At 35.2% G+C, this 14865-nt stretch overlaps 1 protein-coding gene across 50 annotated transcripts in view; it reads left to right on the forward strand.

Annotated features, from left to right (window-relative positions):
• Liprin-beta (liprin-beta) overlaps nt 1-14865 on the forward strand; it is a 148729-nt gene that overhangs the window by 118047 nt on the left and 15817 nt on the right. For 33 of the 50 annotated variants that reach the window (XM_067094218.1, XM_067094215.1, XM_067094209.1 and 30 more), the window contains 6 exons: nt 440-608; nt 1466-1591; nt 1957-2377; nt 3132-3303; nt 4122-4330; nt 5160-5285. In XM_067094218.1, coding sequence (XP_066950319.1) covers nt 440-608; nt 1466-1591; nt 1957-2377; nt 3132-3303; nt 4122-4330; nt 5160-5285 — 1223 coding nt within the window. Of the gene's footprint in view, nt 1-439; nt 609-1465; nt 1592-1956; nt 2378-3131; nt 3304-4121; nt 4331-5159; nt 5367-13522; nt 13593-14865 lie in introns of all 50 variants that reach the window. The other 17 variants (XM_067094219.1, XM_067094213.1, XM_067094170.1 and 14 more) reach the window with 3 other exon arrangements.

Here is a 14865-nt window from a genome sequence, read left to right on the forward strand (position 1 = left end):
AACAATTATGTATCACCGTGTTTTTCCTGCCTCAGCAACAAAATTTTCTTCTGGTCATTTCCAGTGTGATATTTTGTATCTCACTGGTAATCATGTCCTAAAAGGACATTTGATTTCTGTGTATATTCAAAATGAGTAAAATCTCTGTTGAGAAGCAAAATTTTTTTAAAAGCACTTCAGAACTTTGTTGACCTGTGTACCATGTGTTATATCAGTATAGTATACAGTACTCAGTTTCTTTCAGAATTATCAAACAAGAAAACATTAAGGTATCAGATATATTAGAGACAATGCCTATTTTTATCAAATATTTTGATACGTAAGGTCAGTCAGAAACAAAATTCTTAGTCATTATAGTTTGTAGCAGTGTATTTTGGATAATGCCGGAGGAACTGTTGGATTGTGTATAATTGTAATTTTGAATTTTTTGTCTTTGTAGCTGAAACAGAAATGCAGATGATAGATGACTTGCCAGAAGGTGAATATTGCCCAAATGTAGATGGTATTGCACACCCAGCTTCTTCCTCGCCACGAATGAATGCTTTAGCTGGTCACAGGTCACCGACCACACAGCACAAAACTACCGGAATCAAAAAGATATTCACCAGGTAAAACATCTGCTGTGGGGAGTATTATTATTATTATTATTATTATTATTATTATTATTATTATTATTATTAAAGTATTTTACCAGCTTTTCTCCGTATTTATCAAATTATCATTTTCAGTATGAGAATTCTAGCAAGCACTGGTACGTCTCGTGCTTTTAGTTAGTATTTTAGTGAGCATTCTGATTGATTTTAACCTATCATTATTATTATTATTTTTGAGGTAACAAAAGTTATATTATGGTGACTGTTATACTAAGTTTGTTATACTAAGTTTGATGAAAAATATTTATAAAAAAGCTTTATGGAAAAAGGAAAAATGCTTATAAAAGAATCCAGCTCAGTGTTATTAGTTCAAGATCATTGTAATTAGTGTTGCGGTAACATGTACTCATAAGTGAGATTTACAGTCCTATTTATTTTGGTGCCCAGGAGAAAATTTTTAATAGCCAAGTCATAGTAAATAACTCGAGGCCATTGTAATCATTATTACTTCCTTAATTTATGCTCATTCTTTCAACCTCTCATTGCATTGAGTATGGTTGGCTATAAAGCTTGCTTCCTCGTCACAAAACACCTCTGATGTGCTGTTGTATTCCTTTCACTGCAGAAGAGTGCATTGTTGATTGTCAGTTGTTTTCCTTAACCAAAATATTGTAATGACAATCTAATAACTTGAAACTAGTTAACCATTTTAAATAGAAATTATAAAACTGCTTAATAGCAGATTGAAGCTAGGTTCAAAAGATCATTTTTATATCAGAAAACTGTAAAATTATTTGAAATTTGATAACTTACGCATGAAGTGACACTACCAAAAAGTATATTGCTATGATTTATATGAGGAGATCTTTCAGGTTACGTCGCAGTAGTTCAGGCCACTTGGAGAGTGATTTAGGTGATGGAGATTTCCGAAGGGGAGGAATGAGAGCCACAGCTTCAGCCCGGCTAGGATGGACTTCACCTAACACTATTTTTAAAGAGTAAGTTCAACAGAAGCAGATACTATTGTGGGAAGTTTTTGTTATATGTAAAAGCAGTTTATTTCGTTTCCTACTTTATTAATACAGTACTGAGTGCTTGCGTGCAGGACATGTTAATTGTGAAATTTGGTGCTAGTTTATCAATTTTTTGTATGCCAGGTGCCAATCTGCTGTAGCAGTTTTAACCAAGTTAGGATACTAATTCTGGGGTTTTGCTGGGTGTTTTGTATCAGTTAATTTCTTTATTACTCTGTTGGCCTTTGTATCTCGGTTCTTTTAAGATAAGAGACATGTCGTTTAAGATAGATCATTTCTTATGTATACAATGGTAGCTTTTGATGTGAAATCATTTTTATTCTTTCCAGACCAAGTGAAGCATTTAGAAGCTGGAATATTGAGACTATGGAAGCATGGTTTGGAGCCTTGGGGCTTAGTCAGTATTGTGCAGCTGTTCGTACATGGTCTGTAGCAGGCCGTCACATGTCCCAGGTTACGCCGCAGCAACTGGAACGTGATCTGGGCATTCGTCATCCCCTTCACCGCAAAAAGATTCAGCTGGCTATTTCTGCCCGAGTAACAGGGGATCAATTAAATACCCCACTAGCACGACTAGACCATGCGTGGGTGCTGCGATGGCTAGATGATGTGGGCCTACCTCAGTATAAGGACGCCTTCAGTGAAGCGCGCATTGATGGAAGGGTGCTCAACTGTTTAACTTATGATGATTTAGCTTTCCTTAGGTTAACCAATTTATTACATGTCACATCTTTGAAGCGTGGAATCCAGGTAATTGAATAGATGAAAACATTTGCATGATGCAGTGTGTAGTGAAAATATATTTTTCTTGGGAAAAGAAATTCTTGAAAGAGACACAGTAAGTTAGAAGTTAAGTATCTTATTAAGGGGTAAAGAGGAATCATGCATTTTTTTAATATCTTTATATTATTTGTGTTTTTAAATACCATTGTCTACCATCATGTAGAAAACATACAAGTGCCATCTGTAAGTTTTCCATAATACAGGATTCTAAAAAATAAACAAAATATTTAACATGGCTTATTATGAACAAGATACAGGTCCATTTGATATGTTTGAAATTAGGCTTCTTGGAGTAAATCTTTGTTGAAAAGTATGTAATTTAGAAATTTGCCTTTACAAATTTTTATCATTTATAGTATTCTGTATTAATATGTGTAGGTTATGACGTTAATAGTCAAGTTATAAGTTGTCACATTTATCAAGAATGCAGTAGTGCTATTTGTTAACTTTCTGACGTATCAATCCCAGATGTATTTTATTAGTAGACAATGCTGTCAAGCCAGTGTTTTGTATATTTAGTTAAGGTTGAATGTAAGAAAAGCTATTTAGATAAAATTTTTCACTGGATGCCATTTCCTCACATATTTCTGTATACAGCAGTATCTTTCAAGTTGCACTGTCTTAAAAGTGATGTGCATGCCTTTTGCAGAAGGATTATTAAATAAAGTCCTTTAGAAGCATATACAAAACTAGTTTTATAATACACTCTGGGCATTTCTAGGTTCTGCGAGAACATAATTTTGATCCATCTGTACTGAAGCGTCGTTCACTGCCAGAAGAAGATCAAAGAGAACGAAGCCCTTCAGAGGTGGCACTATGGACTAACCATAGAGTGATGGAGTGGCTGCGTACTGTAGACCTATCAGAGTATGCTCCAAATTTAAGAGGATCTGGTAAGGATATTATCAAGAGCACTTAGATTTTTTTAAAGAAACGATTAATTCTTTTAAAATTCAGTCATTTCCATGATACACCCATTCCAGATTTGATAGACAGTTATTCTTTAGTAATGTGTGTGTGTATGTTTACGTGCCGCTATACTGTATTTTTGTCTTCGGAAACTATATCAGAAAAGTTAAGTGCTGTGTGCAAAAATGTAATTGCAAAGGAGATGGAAGTGAGAAATTGTAATTCATTTCACAGAATTACCCAAAGCCCCCAAAATTAAAAAAGGCTGTGAAAGTAGGAAATTTAAAAGAAAATTGATCCCTACAGTAAGCCATCATAAGACTGCACCATCTTTCTCACACTACACGAAAAGAAAAGACCAGCTTATGTATCCAGAACACAAACCAAGGTAAATGCTGATCAAAAGTAAATGAAGCAATGAAAAGTGATGAGAAAGAAATTGGCACATCCAAATAAACTGTAAGTTGGTGATATTGAACAACCAGCGGCTGGGAAGATGTTTATACTGCTGATTCACACAAAACAGTGAGGGTGCAGCAAATGTACTTGTGGACTGAGCATGCGCAACTGGGGTGTTATTCTTCAGGAAGGATGGATCTGCTGTGACTGGGGTTTTAGTCTAGAAAAATCAAGTACAATACGATTAATGAAGTTGTACATAACAAAACTAGAATAATACTGATGCAAGTGATTTTGATGTGGCTTTAATTTGAATATCCTTCAGTAGTTCTTGAAATTACTTTTGAGTAATTATCTTTTTCATACCATAAGTGTCTAATCTTATTATTGCACTTGCTTTCAGGTGTTCACGGAGCATTGATGGTGTATGAAGTTCGTTTTACCTCAGAATTGCTGGCTTCATTGCTGTCTATTCCATGTGGCAAAACGCTTTTGAGACGGCACCTTAATACCCACTTCAAGGAACTAGTAGGGTTATCTATAGTGCAGGAAAAGAGAGAATTAGAAGCAACTGCTGGATATACACCACTAACTACTACTGCAAAAGTTAAGGTTGGTTGTATTGTGTTGTAAAAAATCATTGGGTATGTATCCATGAGGAAGATTTGACTTTTGCTTGTGAGATAACTTTTCATTACTATAGCATATGTATACTTTAATGTTTATGTTGTAAAATATTATTCACATTAGATGCATTTGTAAATTATCATGGGGACAAACTCATGATTCCCATGAGACCTGCAGTTACTACATTTATTTTTATAATCTTATGTTATCTAATATTAAGGGACATTTGTTATATGTTAGAAATATTGCAATCTGAATAGAAGAAGAGCAAAGTTTTTCAAAATGTTCTGGAAGCTACAGAGGAAACTGCCCCATCTTGTTAACAATTTTAATACCTTTTTACCTCTTAACCCAGACTCTTTCCTTATTTACATTCATATTTATAGCCATTTCAGATCTTGATCTTTTTCTGGACTGGAATAGATGAAGGTATTGGATAACCTATCTAATTTGCTGTAGAAATGTAAAACCTTTGTGTTTGAATTTCTGTACCAGAAGAAACATGGAAAATAGAAACTTATTCTGTGTAATGTATACAAAGTAAAGGTTACAAATGGAAAACTTGTGAACAGTGTTTTCTTACTTGTTGGTATGTTACTGAGGTTTGCACAGAAGTGTTCAGTATATTCAGAAATTAATAAAAATTTGCAAACACTGCGCTAAAGAGATTTTATTATATAGATTGTCCTTTTAATTCAGTAATTGATACCTTGTAGAATTGTAGTACAACTTTTCTTTATGTTTGATAGTGAGATCCAAGTATATAAATATCAGCCAACACTTTTGCTTAAAAACTATTTTAATTCCATTGCAGATGCCAAAAAAATCACAATTTTCATTGAAACGCAAGAAAACAAAGTCAGATCTTGAGTTTGATGATCTACTGTGTCCACTGGATGAGAAGCCTCCATCAGGTGCTTTACAGGATAAGGAGAAGGAGGTGAGAACAGGGGAATTGGAGGAGGAATTAACAGATTCTGTTAAAGTTGAGAAGAGTATTAGCACAAACAAAGAAACAGAGGTAAGACTTTATGTAGTAATTTTGAAAAAGATGAAAAACTCAAAAGAGTGAATTGAAGCATTGAGGAATTCAAGGAATTGGCTTGAAGTACAGATGTTGCAGCAGAGGAAAAAGAAAAAACATATTGGTATGGTTGGTTTTGGACTGTGAAGTAGAGCATTTGATATGAGCATGGAATTGACATGGCCTCTTAAAAAAACTTACTCAGATGTTGGGGGTTTGGATGGTGAAGGGAGTATTTGCTTTTTTTAAAAAAAGGGTGAGTGAAGCAAAATGGTGTTTGGTTGCATGGAACTGCTGACTTGTTTGAAAATATCTTTCACACAGGGAGCATCATTCGGTTCATGAACTCTGAAAGCTCATATGTGAATTTTTTTAACCATTATTTATTTGCCACTTTTTATGCAGCTTTGTTTTTTTTTTTATAAATAGTAACTCCATGAAATACATATAATGGTTGAAAGATGAGTACAACACTATGCAAGGGATTTTCACACAAACAGCCCCTTTGAAATAATTTTAAAATTTGCTTAGACTTTTTCATGGCAGTTCAGGACATGGTGTGACCATGAATGAGCAAAAATGTGAACACATGAAGGGTAAAGTGTATGAAGGCACTGTGATCATATATTATTTACCTGACATTGGTACAGTACTTGCTTTGAGCTTAAACTGATGTTTTTCTTTCTCTTTTTAAAGATAATACCAGTTTTTATTTGAATATCTCTACATAGCTCTATAGACTGAAGCACAAGAAAGGAGAAGTCAAGCATAGTTAACTTTTGTCTGCCTTAAGCAGTGCACTTATATTTTTTTAAATATTGCAAGTAGTAAAGTAAAAGGAATTGTGATACCCATATCTACTGCAGAATAATATTAGTATTTGTTTGTTAATAAGCTCCTACTTGGAAATGTGTTAATGAAGGATCATATTAGTATGGTATACATTACTTTAGTGAGTAATTATTAAAGAAATTAATTTCAACACTTGATTTGTATAATTTACTGTAGTTACAAGTCAGTAATATAATTCATAAGCACACAGCTCCTTGAACACTAACTAATTTATTGTTTGAATGAGCTATCTCTTTCCACTTCATCCAGGCTGTTGCTTTAACCAAGGTAATGGAAATGTTCTGCTTTTTCCAAGGCCTGCCTTCCACGACAAGTGTCCTCCTCCATCTCTTCACTTGTATTTTACATTCCTGGGTCCTCCTCCTTCTCTTCATTTGTATTTTACATTCCTGGGTCCTCCTCCTCCTCTTCATTTGTATTTTACATTCCTGGGTCCTCCTCCTTCTCTTCATTTGTATTTTACATTCCTGGGTCCTCCTCCTTCTCTTCATTTGTACTGTATTTTACATTCCTGGGTCCTCCTCCTTCTCTTCATTTGTATTTTACATTCCTGGGTCCTCCTCCTCCTCTTCATTTGTATTTTACATTCCTGGGTCCTCCTCCTTCTCTTCATTTGTATTTTACAGTCCTGGGGATTTCTTATTATGCCATGGTATAGTGTTTACCCCCACACCTCTCCTATACCATTCTTAAGACCTCATATTTGTAGTCCACATGACCTTGAAACCTTGGTTTTTGTTCCTCTCTTTTCAGTTCAAACATTTCCAAGACCTGGTTCTCAGATTTACTCAGAATCTGTAGTTCTCATCTTCCGCTTTTCTATTTATGTTATGTTGGCTTTTTCTATACTCTGTTTTTTTACTTTCATTTCTCAGTTTCCATGTTTTTATTCATTTGATAGTGTCATTCTTCTTCCTCATTCCTTCCCCTACTATTGACTCAGCACCTAGCAGTTTTTGTCGTAGGTATTCATACTTACCATTAAATCAATTGAGGTTCCAAATTGATTACAAGGATATTCTGGCAATGTGACTATCCTATTTGTATGGTACAGTGATTAAAGCTAGTCTAAAGAAGAGGTAGATTGGGGAAGTTTCTACTTACTATTTGCTTTACGACTGCAGTCTCTTGTGGAAAAAAGGCGCAGCAGTTACAAGTATAGAATTGTGTAAGGAATCTTGACTACCAAGGGCTTTCGTGTCTTTGTGGGGAAGAAGAAAAATAGTAGCTTGGAGTAAGAGATAGCTGTAGCTGCAGCACATTAAGTGTTTAGCAGAACACTTTTCGCTTTCTTAGACCACTGATGTCATCGTCTTTTAATAAATTTTAAGTATCTGTTACATTCTATTCAGATTTAAAAATACTATGTTGCATTCTATTTTTACTGAGTTTGACTTATTGGTCACAAGTTTTACTATTTTTGAGTAGTTTTCAGAATGACTCCAGAAATGGTTACCTAGTATTGTAGAATAGGTCAATCCTGAAAGTAGGCTGTGTTTAAACTGACTTCAAGATTAGGGAAACATTTACCAAGTACTTTCCAGAGGATGACTACATTGATTGCAAAAGTCACACTGATGTATCCTGATTGTGAACTATTTTAACCCATATGTTAAACAGCTTGGGGGTAGAGATGAAACCTGAAGATCATATATTTTGTTTGGACTTAAAAGTAAATTTATTCTTAAATATTAGCATCCAAAATTTTGAGACACATAATCAGAATTCACAAGAGCTAAATCATATCTTAAGGTACATGTATACCTTATATTGCATGGTTAAATATGATTGAGCCATTCTCAAATATCACATCTTTAAGTGCTTTCCCCTTTAGTAGTTAGAGTAGGTAGTATTTGAATTCTTGCCTTTAGTGTCATTTCAATTTTTATTGATATTCCTAAATTGCTAATGTTTTTATTTACTTATATAGAAAACATTTTAGTCTTGTAAAGAAGAAGTATTTTTTTTTTTTATCAAAATTGCAACTTTTTATCTAGGTATTACTGTGCACATGGAGAGCTGTTAATCAGCTCAGTGGTCTGGTAAAACTAAGGTATACTTAACTTTGTGCACATGGTCTTGATTATTAGAATTCACAGATAAATGTGCATTATATGCACCTGTGCTTAAGAGTTTGGAACTGAGATTTGATGTGATTTTCCCAAGTTTTTGGACTACTAATAACTACAGGCAGTCCCTAGTTTACGACGGGGGTTCCATTCCTACGCAGTGTTGTAAACCAAAAATCGTCAAAAATCCTAAGAAAACCTTACTTTTAATGCTTTGGGTGTATTGAAAACGATGTAAGCTGCATTTTTATTGAGTTTTTCATAAAAAAAAACTCTAAATTTTTATTATTCTGCCATTTTGGAGCCTATTTCTCCCGTCGGATTGGCATACAACGCATCGTAATCCCGGAACAAGCATTGTAAACCGGGAAATAATTTCTGATGAATATATTTGAAAAGTGTCGTAACCTCAGAATGTTGTAAGCCGGACCCGTCGTAAACCGGGGACTGCCTGTATTCCTTTGGACAAGTCTATTCTTAGAATTTCATAGAGTATCTCACACAAGATTTTATACAACATTAGTATTTTTTTTTTTACTATTTTGTATAATCTTCTTCATGATAAACTTCTGCACCATTTATAAAGTGGTGTTTTAAGCAAACATTCCTTTGTTTTGCTTTCCAGTGTTTAGTGGTAATTAGGTTGTCCCAGGAGTTGTGCGGTAGTCATAATTAGTTACTTTTGATAGCGTAGTCACTTGTTTCGTCCTCAGGGAGTTACCTTCCATGGTCTACCAGAGCTCCATGGTGACCAAACTAATATCAAAGAATTCTCTTCTATTTGGTCTTTTTGGCCAGGTATTGTTTCGTAATGATTAACATTATAACACATGATGGAGTATGTAATGGACTCAGTGATAAGAGGGCACTTTCCCTTGTCTTCAGTAAAGCTGAACCCAGTTTTTCTAGTGTCAAAAGAACCTGCAAGAAAGAGAAGTGACTGTTGCGCATGCCATCTGCCCTCTTTACAACTGAGCCGTTCAAAGACCAAGGAGCCATTACCTCTGTTTGGTCTATAGCGAACATTTCACGTTGTTACCAGCACTCTGGAAAAAATTTACTTTTTTCTCTGTTTTCATTATCGAGGATCATGGAAACATCAAAAATACCAAGATAAGTGCTTAATATTAACTTCCAGTTAAAAGTTTTAGTTTTAAACTCTTGGAATTGATAATTTGTGTGTTTAAGCCGGAACCTGGCTTGTTGATTGCTAGCCTACATAGTGTCGTAAAGTGTCGCTACCTAGTTTCGTAAAGCTAAAATTGTTTTAAATTCTAACTAAATGTTTTAACTAAAAGAAATGTTCCACAACTTATTATTAATATAGAAAATCCTTTCAGATTATACGATGTCTACTATAATCTAGGCAGTAAGTGAGAATGATTTAGACTAGATTAATAGTGGATGTTGTCTGTAGCATATGTCCTTGGATTACGTACTCGTATCCTTAAGTGGCCTACCTTAGACCAAGGACCCTAGGATCAGATAATAACAATATCTTGGCAAAGTAAATTGATAGCCTAACAATGAGGCCACATATTAGTATGAATTTTTTCCTTTTATACAAGCCTGTGCACTTAAGCATGAGCTAAATAATCCAGGACTAGCCTAGACATTACCTTATATCAAGTTAAGTGATAATTTTTTATGAAACATCCCATTTTTGGACTAAATTGTTAGCCTAGACCATGTAACCTATGACTAGATGAAATAGTAATTAGGACTAGATGAAATCATAATCTGTGCTGGATGAGATGATAATGTAATGTAGCCTTAAGGCTACATAGGCTACTAAGTAGACTAATTGTTTTTTGTTCAAGTAACTCATACACTCAAGTGTGAATTAAATAATCCAGATTAGGCAGTAGCCTAGATTAGAGTAAGTCATACACATTAGTGAGTTACTGTTTTATATAGTAGATCAAATAGCCTAGAATTGGATATAAACAACAACCTGGGTGAGACAAAAAAATAGACGACTAACTATGAGGTTACATATTAGTAAGTGTTCTGTTTTTATATAGCTAGCTTACACATTTAAGAGTGATCTATAATCTGGATTAGGCAATACCCTATACTAGTTTAAGAAAGAACAGATAAGCCTAGGATTATATATAAACAGTATCCTAGGCTCAATAAAATAACTTAGTTTTTTTACGACTGGGTAGCATATCTGTAAGGCTACAGGCTAGTAGGGTCTTATGTAGCCTATATCCTTGAAGGTGATATAAACCTAGAACAAGCAGTTGCCTAAACATATTAAGTAGGAACCCCTTTTTAATGAATATCCTAGTATTAGCCTAAAATAGCGATGGCCAAATATCAGATAAAAGGGTAGTCTTGGCCACATAAAACAGAAAACCAGATTATAAGAGAATTATTTTCTGTATAGTTTATATCTTTAAGTTGTAAATAAGCCTAGAATAGGTTAAGCAAGAACCTTCTAAGAAATCCCCTATTCTTAGCTTAAAGTAGATTATACTAGAAGCATTAACCTAAGCTATATAAAACAGTAGTTTGGGTTAGTTAAACAAATTGGTTCATAGTAGTTAGTGTGAATGGCATGACAATTGGAATTAAAAATTTCACTTGGCCATTGCAAAAGGACTAACAGTGTACAGTATAAGTAATACAGCTATACACAGGTATGAAAACTAACCTAAACCTTAGAGGGTTTAAGTTAACAGATATTTAATTAAATGTGTTACAACTGCACACTTGTAGTCAAGTTAACCTGTAATATGGAAACTATATGAGGACATACAGAAGTGTCCCTCACTTAAAAACAATTAATACTAACTAGCTTGTAATAACAACTTGCTTTATATCACTACAGGGCCGCTGTTAGGCAGGATCCTCAGTTCAAGTGTTCCGTAGCAAATTGCTCGATTCACTTTTTGCCAGTTGGTATGGCCCATACCACCTGCCATGAGCATAGTCCTTGTAAAAAACAAGGAAAATTTGCTTGGTCACCAGATGTGGCCGAGATTCGTAGTATGCTCCTGGCAGCAAGTTTTAAGGATGAAACAGCTCCTTTTAAGCTGTCTCAGTGGGTCCTAGGGTTTAGTAAGGGTGAGGAAGGGCGAGATTATATCTTTCTGGCAGAACTCTGGCAGCAGATATTTAACCCTTTCTCTGAACAACAGTGTTTGAGCCAAAACCCAGTAACATCAGTCCCCAATACCTCCCAGGTTAGCCCCGCGGAGGAAGTAGAGGAATCTTTACATGGAGTTGACATTCTTATTAAAAAATATGAAGTGGGCATTGCCATTGAAATGGCCCTGCTGAACCCAGAAGGCTCAGGGACACAAATTTTAGCTAGCCATGGGAGAAACCTTCCAGAAGGAATTCTATTCCCCATGCAGCTATCGTTACTGAATAGGATCTTTCCCCCAAAAGGGATACTGGGAGCCACCTGACTCAGACTGAAATGTCTACATTTTTGGAAGGGTATAGTAACTTGCCCAGGACTTCTGGCTCTTGATTAACAGGCAGTTACAGTTCAGTTGCTGAAGCTCAGTTAGACAGCGCAAGCTCCCCCAAAAGGGGTACACAGTTTGCGGCAAGCTCCCCCAAAAGGGATACAGAGTTTTCGGCATTTGATCAGTTCCGTAAGGAAATTGAATACCATCAAAGATGCCCTTGCCACAGAATGGCAATATTTAAGGGACATGAAGCATGATTCTGAAAAGGAAAGTAAGTCAGTCATGTACACCCCAAAGTGTAAAAGTACTACATTCTGTAACCGAAAAGTGAGTGTAGATACAAATGCTGCCCAAACAAGGTCTGGTGTTAGAATTCCGACTGGAAACAACAAAAAAAAGGGTCAGTTCGGTATACAGAACTTCAGATCAAAACATGATAGGGGCTCCAATACTCACCCCCCCTGATAATACTGATAATCCTTGGTGAGACGCCTCAAAGTGCACTTTCTCTCCCGATGGCAAGTATGTAATTAATGAGAGGAAAACTATGATCGAAGTTGTACATGTAGAATTTACAAACGGCAGCATTCCTTAATACAGAATGGCACCTGGTACCATCTTTATCAGACATGGAGGAACCACTAACAAACGGTTTTCTTACCTGTGCCTATAGCATTAAAATCTATAGAAATTGCCCTTTACCAGGTCAGTGAAAAATGGATCTCTGCTTCCATTTTTAATAAGATCCAAGTTGCTCACCAAGCAGCCCCAGCCTTCTGTCCCTTCACTTTCAAAATATTAATCATGTGAAGACAGATTTTTAGAATTCATAGTGACTAAAAACAAGAGACAGTGGCAGAATTAAAATCACCTGCCACGGTCATCCCAGTTTCGGGAATTTCCACCAAGGAATGGACAAATCACCCTTTACCAGGTCAACGAAAAATGGATCTCCACCTCCATTCTGAATAAGACCCAAGTTGCTCACCAAGTAGCTACAGCCGTCTGTCCCTTCACTTTCAAAATTATTAATCATCTTGCATTGACCAACAGAGAGTAATGGCTCCTTGGTCTTTTAATGGCCCAGTTGTAAAGAAGAGGGTGGATGCGCTTGCGTAGTAGTCACTTCTCTTTCTTGCAGGTTCTTTTGATGGAAAAACTGGGTGCAGCTTCACTGAAGATAAGGGAAAGTGCCCTCTTATCTTTGAGTCCATTATATACTCCATCACGTGTTATAATGTTAATCATTATGACACATACCTGGCCAAACAGACCAACTAGAAGAGAATTCTTTGATATTAGTTTGGTCACCATGGAGCACTGGTAGACCACAGAAGGTAACTCCTTGAAGATTCAACAGCAACTACCAAAAATAGGCTTTTCCTGCGTCAAAACCTGTTTTTTATTATCAACAGAGCAATCCCCACAGATTTGGTACAGAGCTATATGGTAATTCATTTGTATTTAAGTAAACGAGTTGTTTTATGTTTGTTACAGTGTAACAATTGAAATGTGTTTAATACCTGTGTATAGTATTCAAGAAAAATTGGTATGGATCTTGATATTATTTGTATAAAGATTGTTAGTTTTAACATTTGACCTTTCTGATCAATACTGTATACATATTTTTTCAGCTCCGATTGGCCAATGCCTCTCGTACAGATATTTAGAAAATGTGGTTCTTTTGCGGCTCTGATTCATCAGTATAAACTTTGAAGAGAAAATTATTTAAGATTTTGAGTACTAGTATTTTTAGAAGTATTACATTATTAGTTTTCCATGGTTGTTTTTTCCCATATGCTTTCAGTGTTTATGGATCTTCTGTTTAGGTAACACAATGATGCACATACTGACAAAGTGTAGTGCTGTCTTTCACAGTAAGTGTTACATCATTTGTACCCCTCCAAGTATTACTGTTCCAAGTATTTATAAATGTCAGTAAATCTTCCCAATTTTTTAAATAGACCCTAAGCACTGCACATGAGCAATGGCATGCAAGTTGAAATTAGAAGTGGTGATGGTAACGTTAGAAAGTGAATTATGGATGGGGTAGTTTTCGTGAATGATAAGGTTTGCTTTGGTTCAGTGATGCATGAATGGACTGAGTATGCAGCAGTAAAAGCATCTTTATTTAATTTAACTCTACATAGATAAAAATATAAAATTATTTTCATGAAGCAGCCTTGATCAATATTTTGGAATGTATTTTTTTTGCATTATTGTAGATACAGTACGTAAAATTGCTTAGATTTAGAGGATAACTTAGTCTCCTATCCCTAGATTTTTAAATCCTGCCTTTCTCTTGCATGAAATTTATGAAAGTCAGTTTTTTGTATTAAAAAAAATTTTCCCAGCATCTCCTTTTAGAGTATTCTGTTGTACTAGGCATGATTTTTATATTTCATATGATAAATTTTCCAAACTGGGATTACAGTCATTGGGCCGGTTAAAAAAAAAAAAAAGTATCTAACTGCATACTGTTGGGTGTCAGAAACCTGCCAAGATGCCTATTTAGAAAAGTGACTTATTTTGTACTCAAGAGTATTAGATGTACATTGATATTTCTGAAAGTCACTGAAAGGTCAAATAAAAAATAGTTTGATTTGTTTGGCACACAGTTTTCACACCATCAGAATGGTGAATGGAAAATACAAAGATCACAAAGTTATATTGTCAAAGGTTACTTTTGAGAGAGGTGAATGGTGTGGACAAAATTGATACATCTCTGAACAGGCATTAATGAGAAATTAAAACTTCAAATGTAGTGCCTTCTGGTGATGATGATATTATTGTTATAAATTAGTTTAACAATACCACAGACTCACAATTCTAGCCTCCTCTTAGAGCTTGCCCAAAGAACTTTGTCTCAGATGAAATGAAATCTTGTTCAACTTGCTTATTACCAGATTTTCTTTTATTATAATTTTAAAATTACCTTACTGAGGACTCACCTGAAAGATGTTTTCTTGAAGGAGAGGTTAAAGTTGTAGCTAATTTAAAGTCAAAGAAATTAGATAGCTAGGTAGGAAGAGACATGTAGAGCAAAGGGAAAATGAAAGACAGTAAGCATTGCAGTTTGGGGCCAAAGGGGCACCACGAAGATGTGAGCATTGTATTTTCAAACCAGTTCAATCAAGATAAAAATAAGTC

Source organism: Macrobrachium rosenbergii, chromosome 50, assembly GCF_040412425.1.
Source record: "Macrobrachium rosenbergii isolate ZJJX-2024 chromosome 50, ASM4041242v1, whole genome shotgun sequence".
NCBI classification, from domain to species: domain Eukaryota; kingdom Metazoa; phylum Arthropoda; class Malacostraca; order Decapoda; family Palaemonidae; genus Macrobrachium; species Macrobrachium rosenbergii.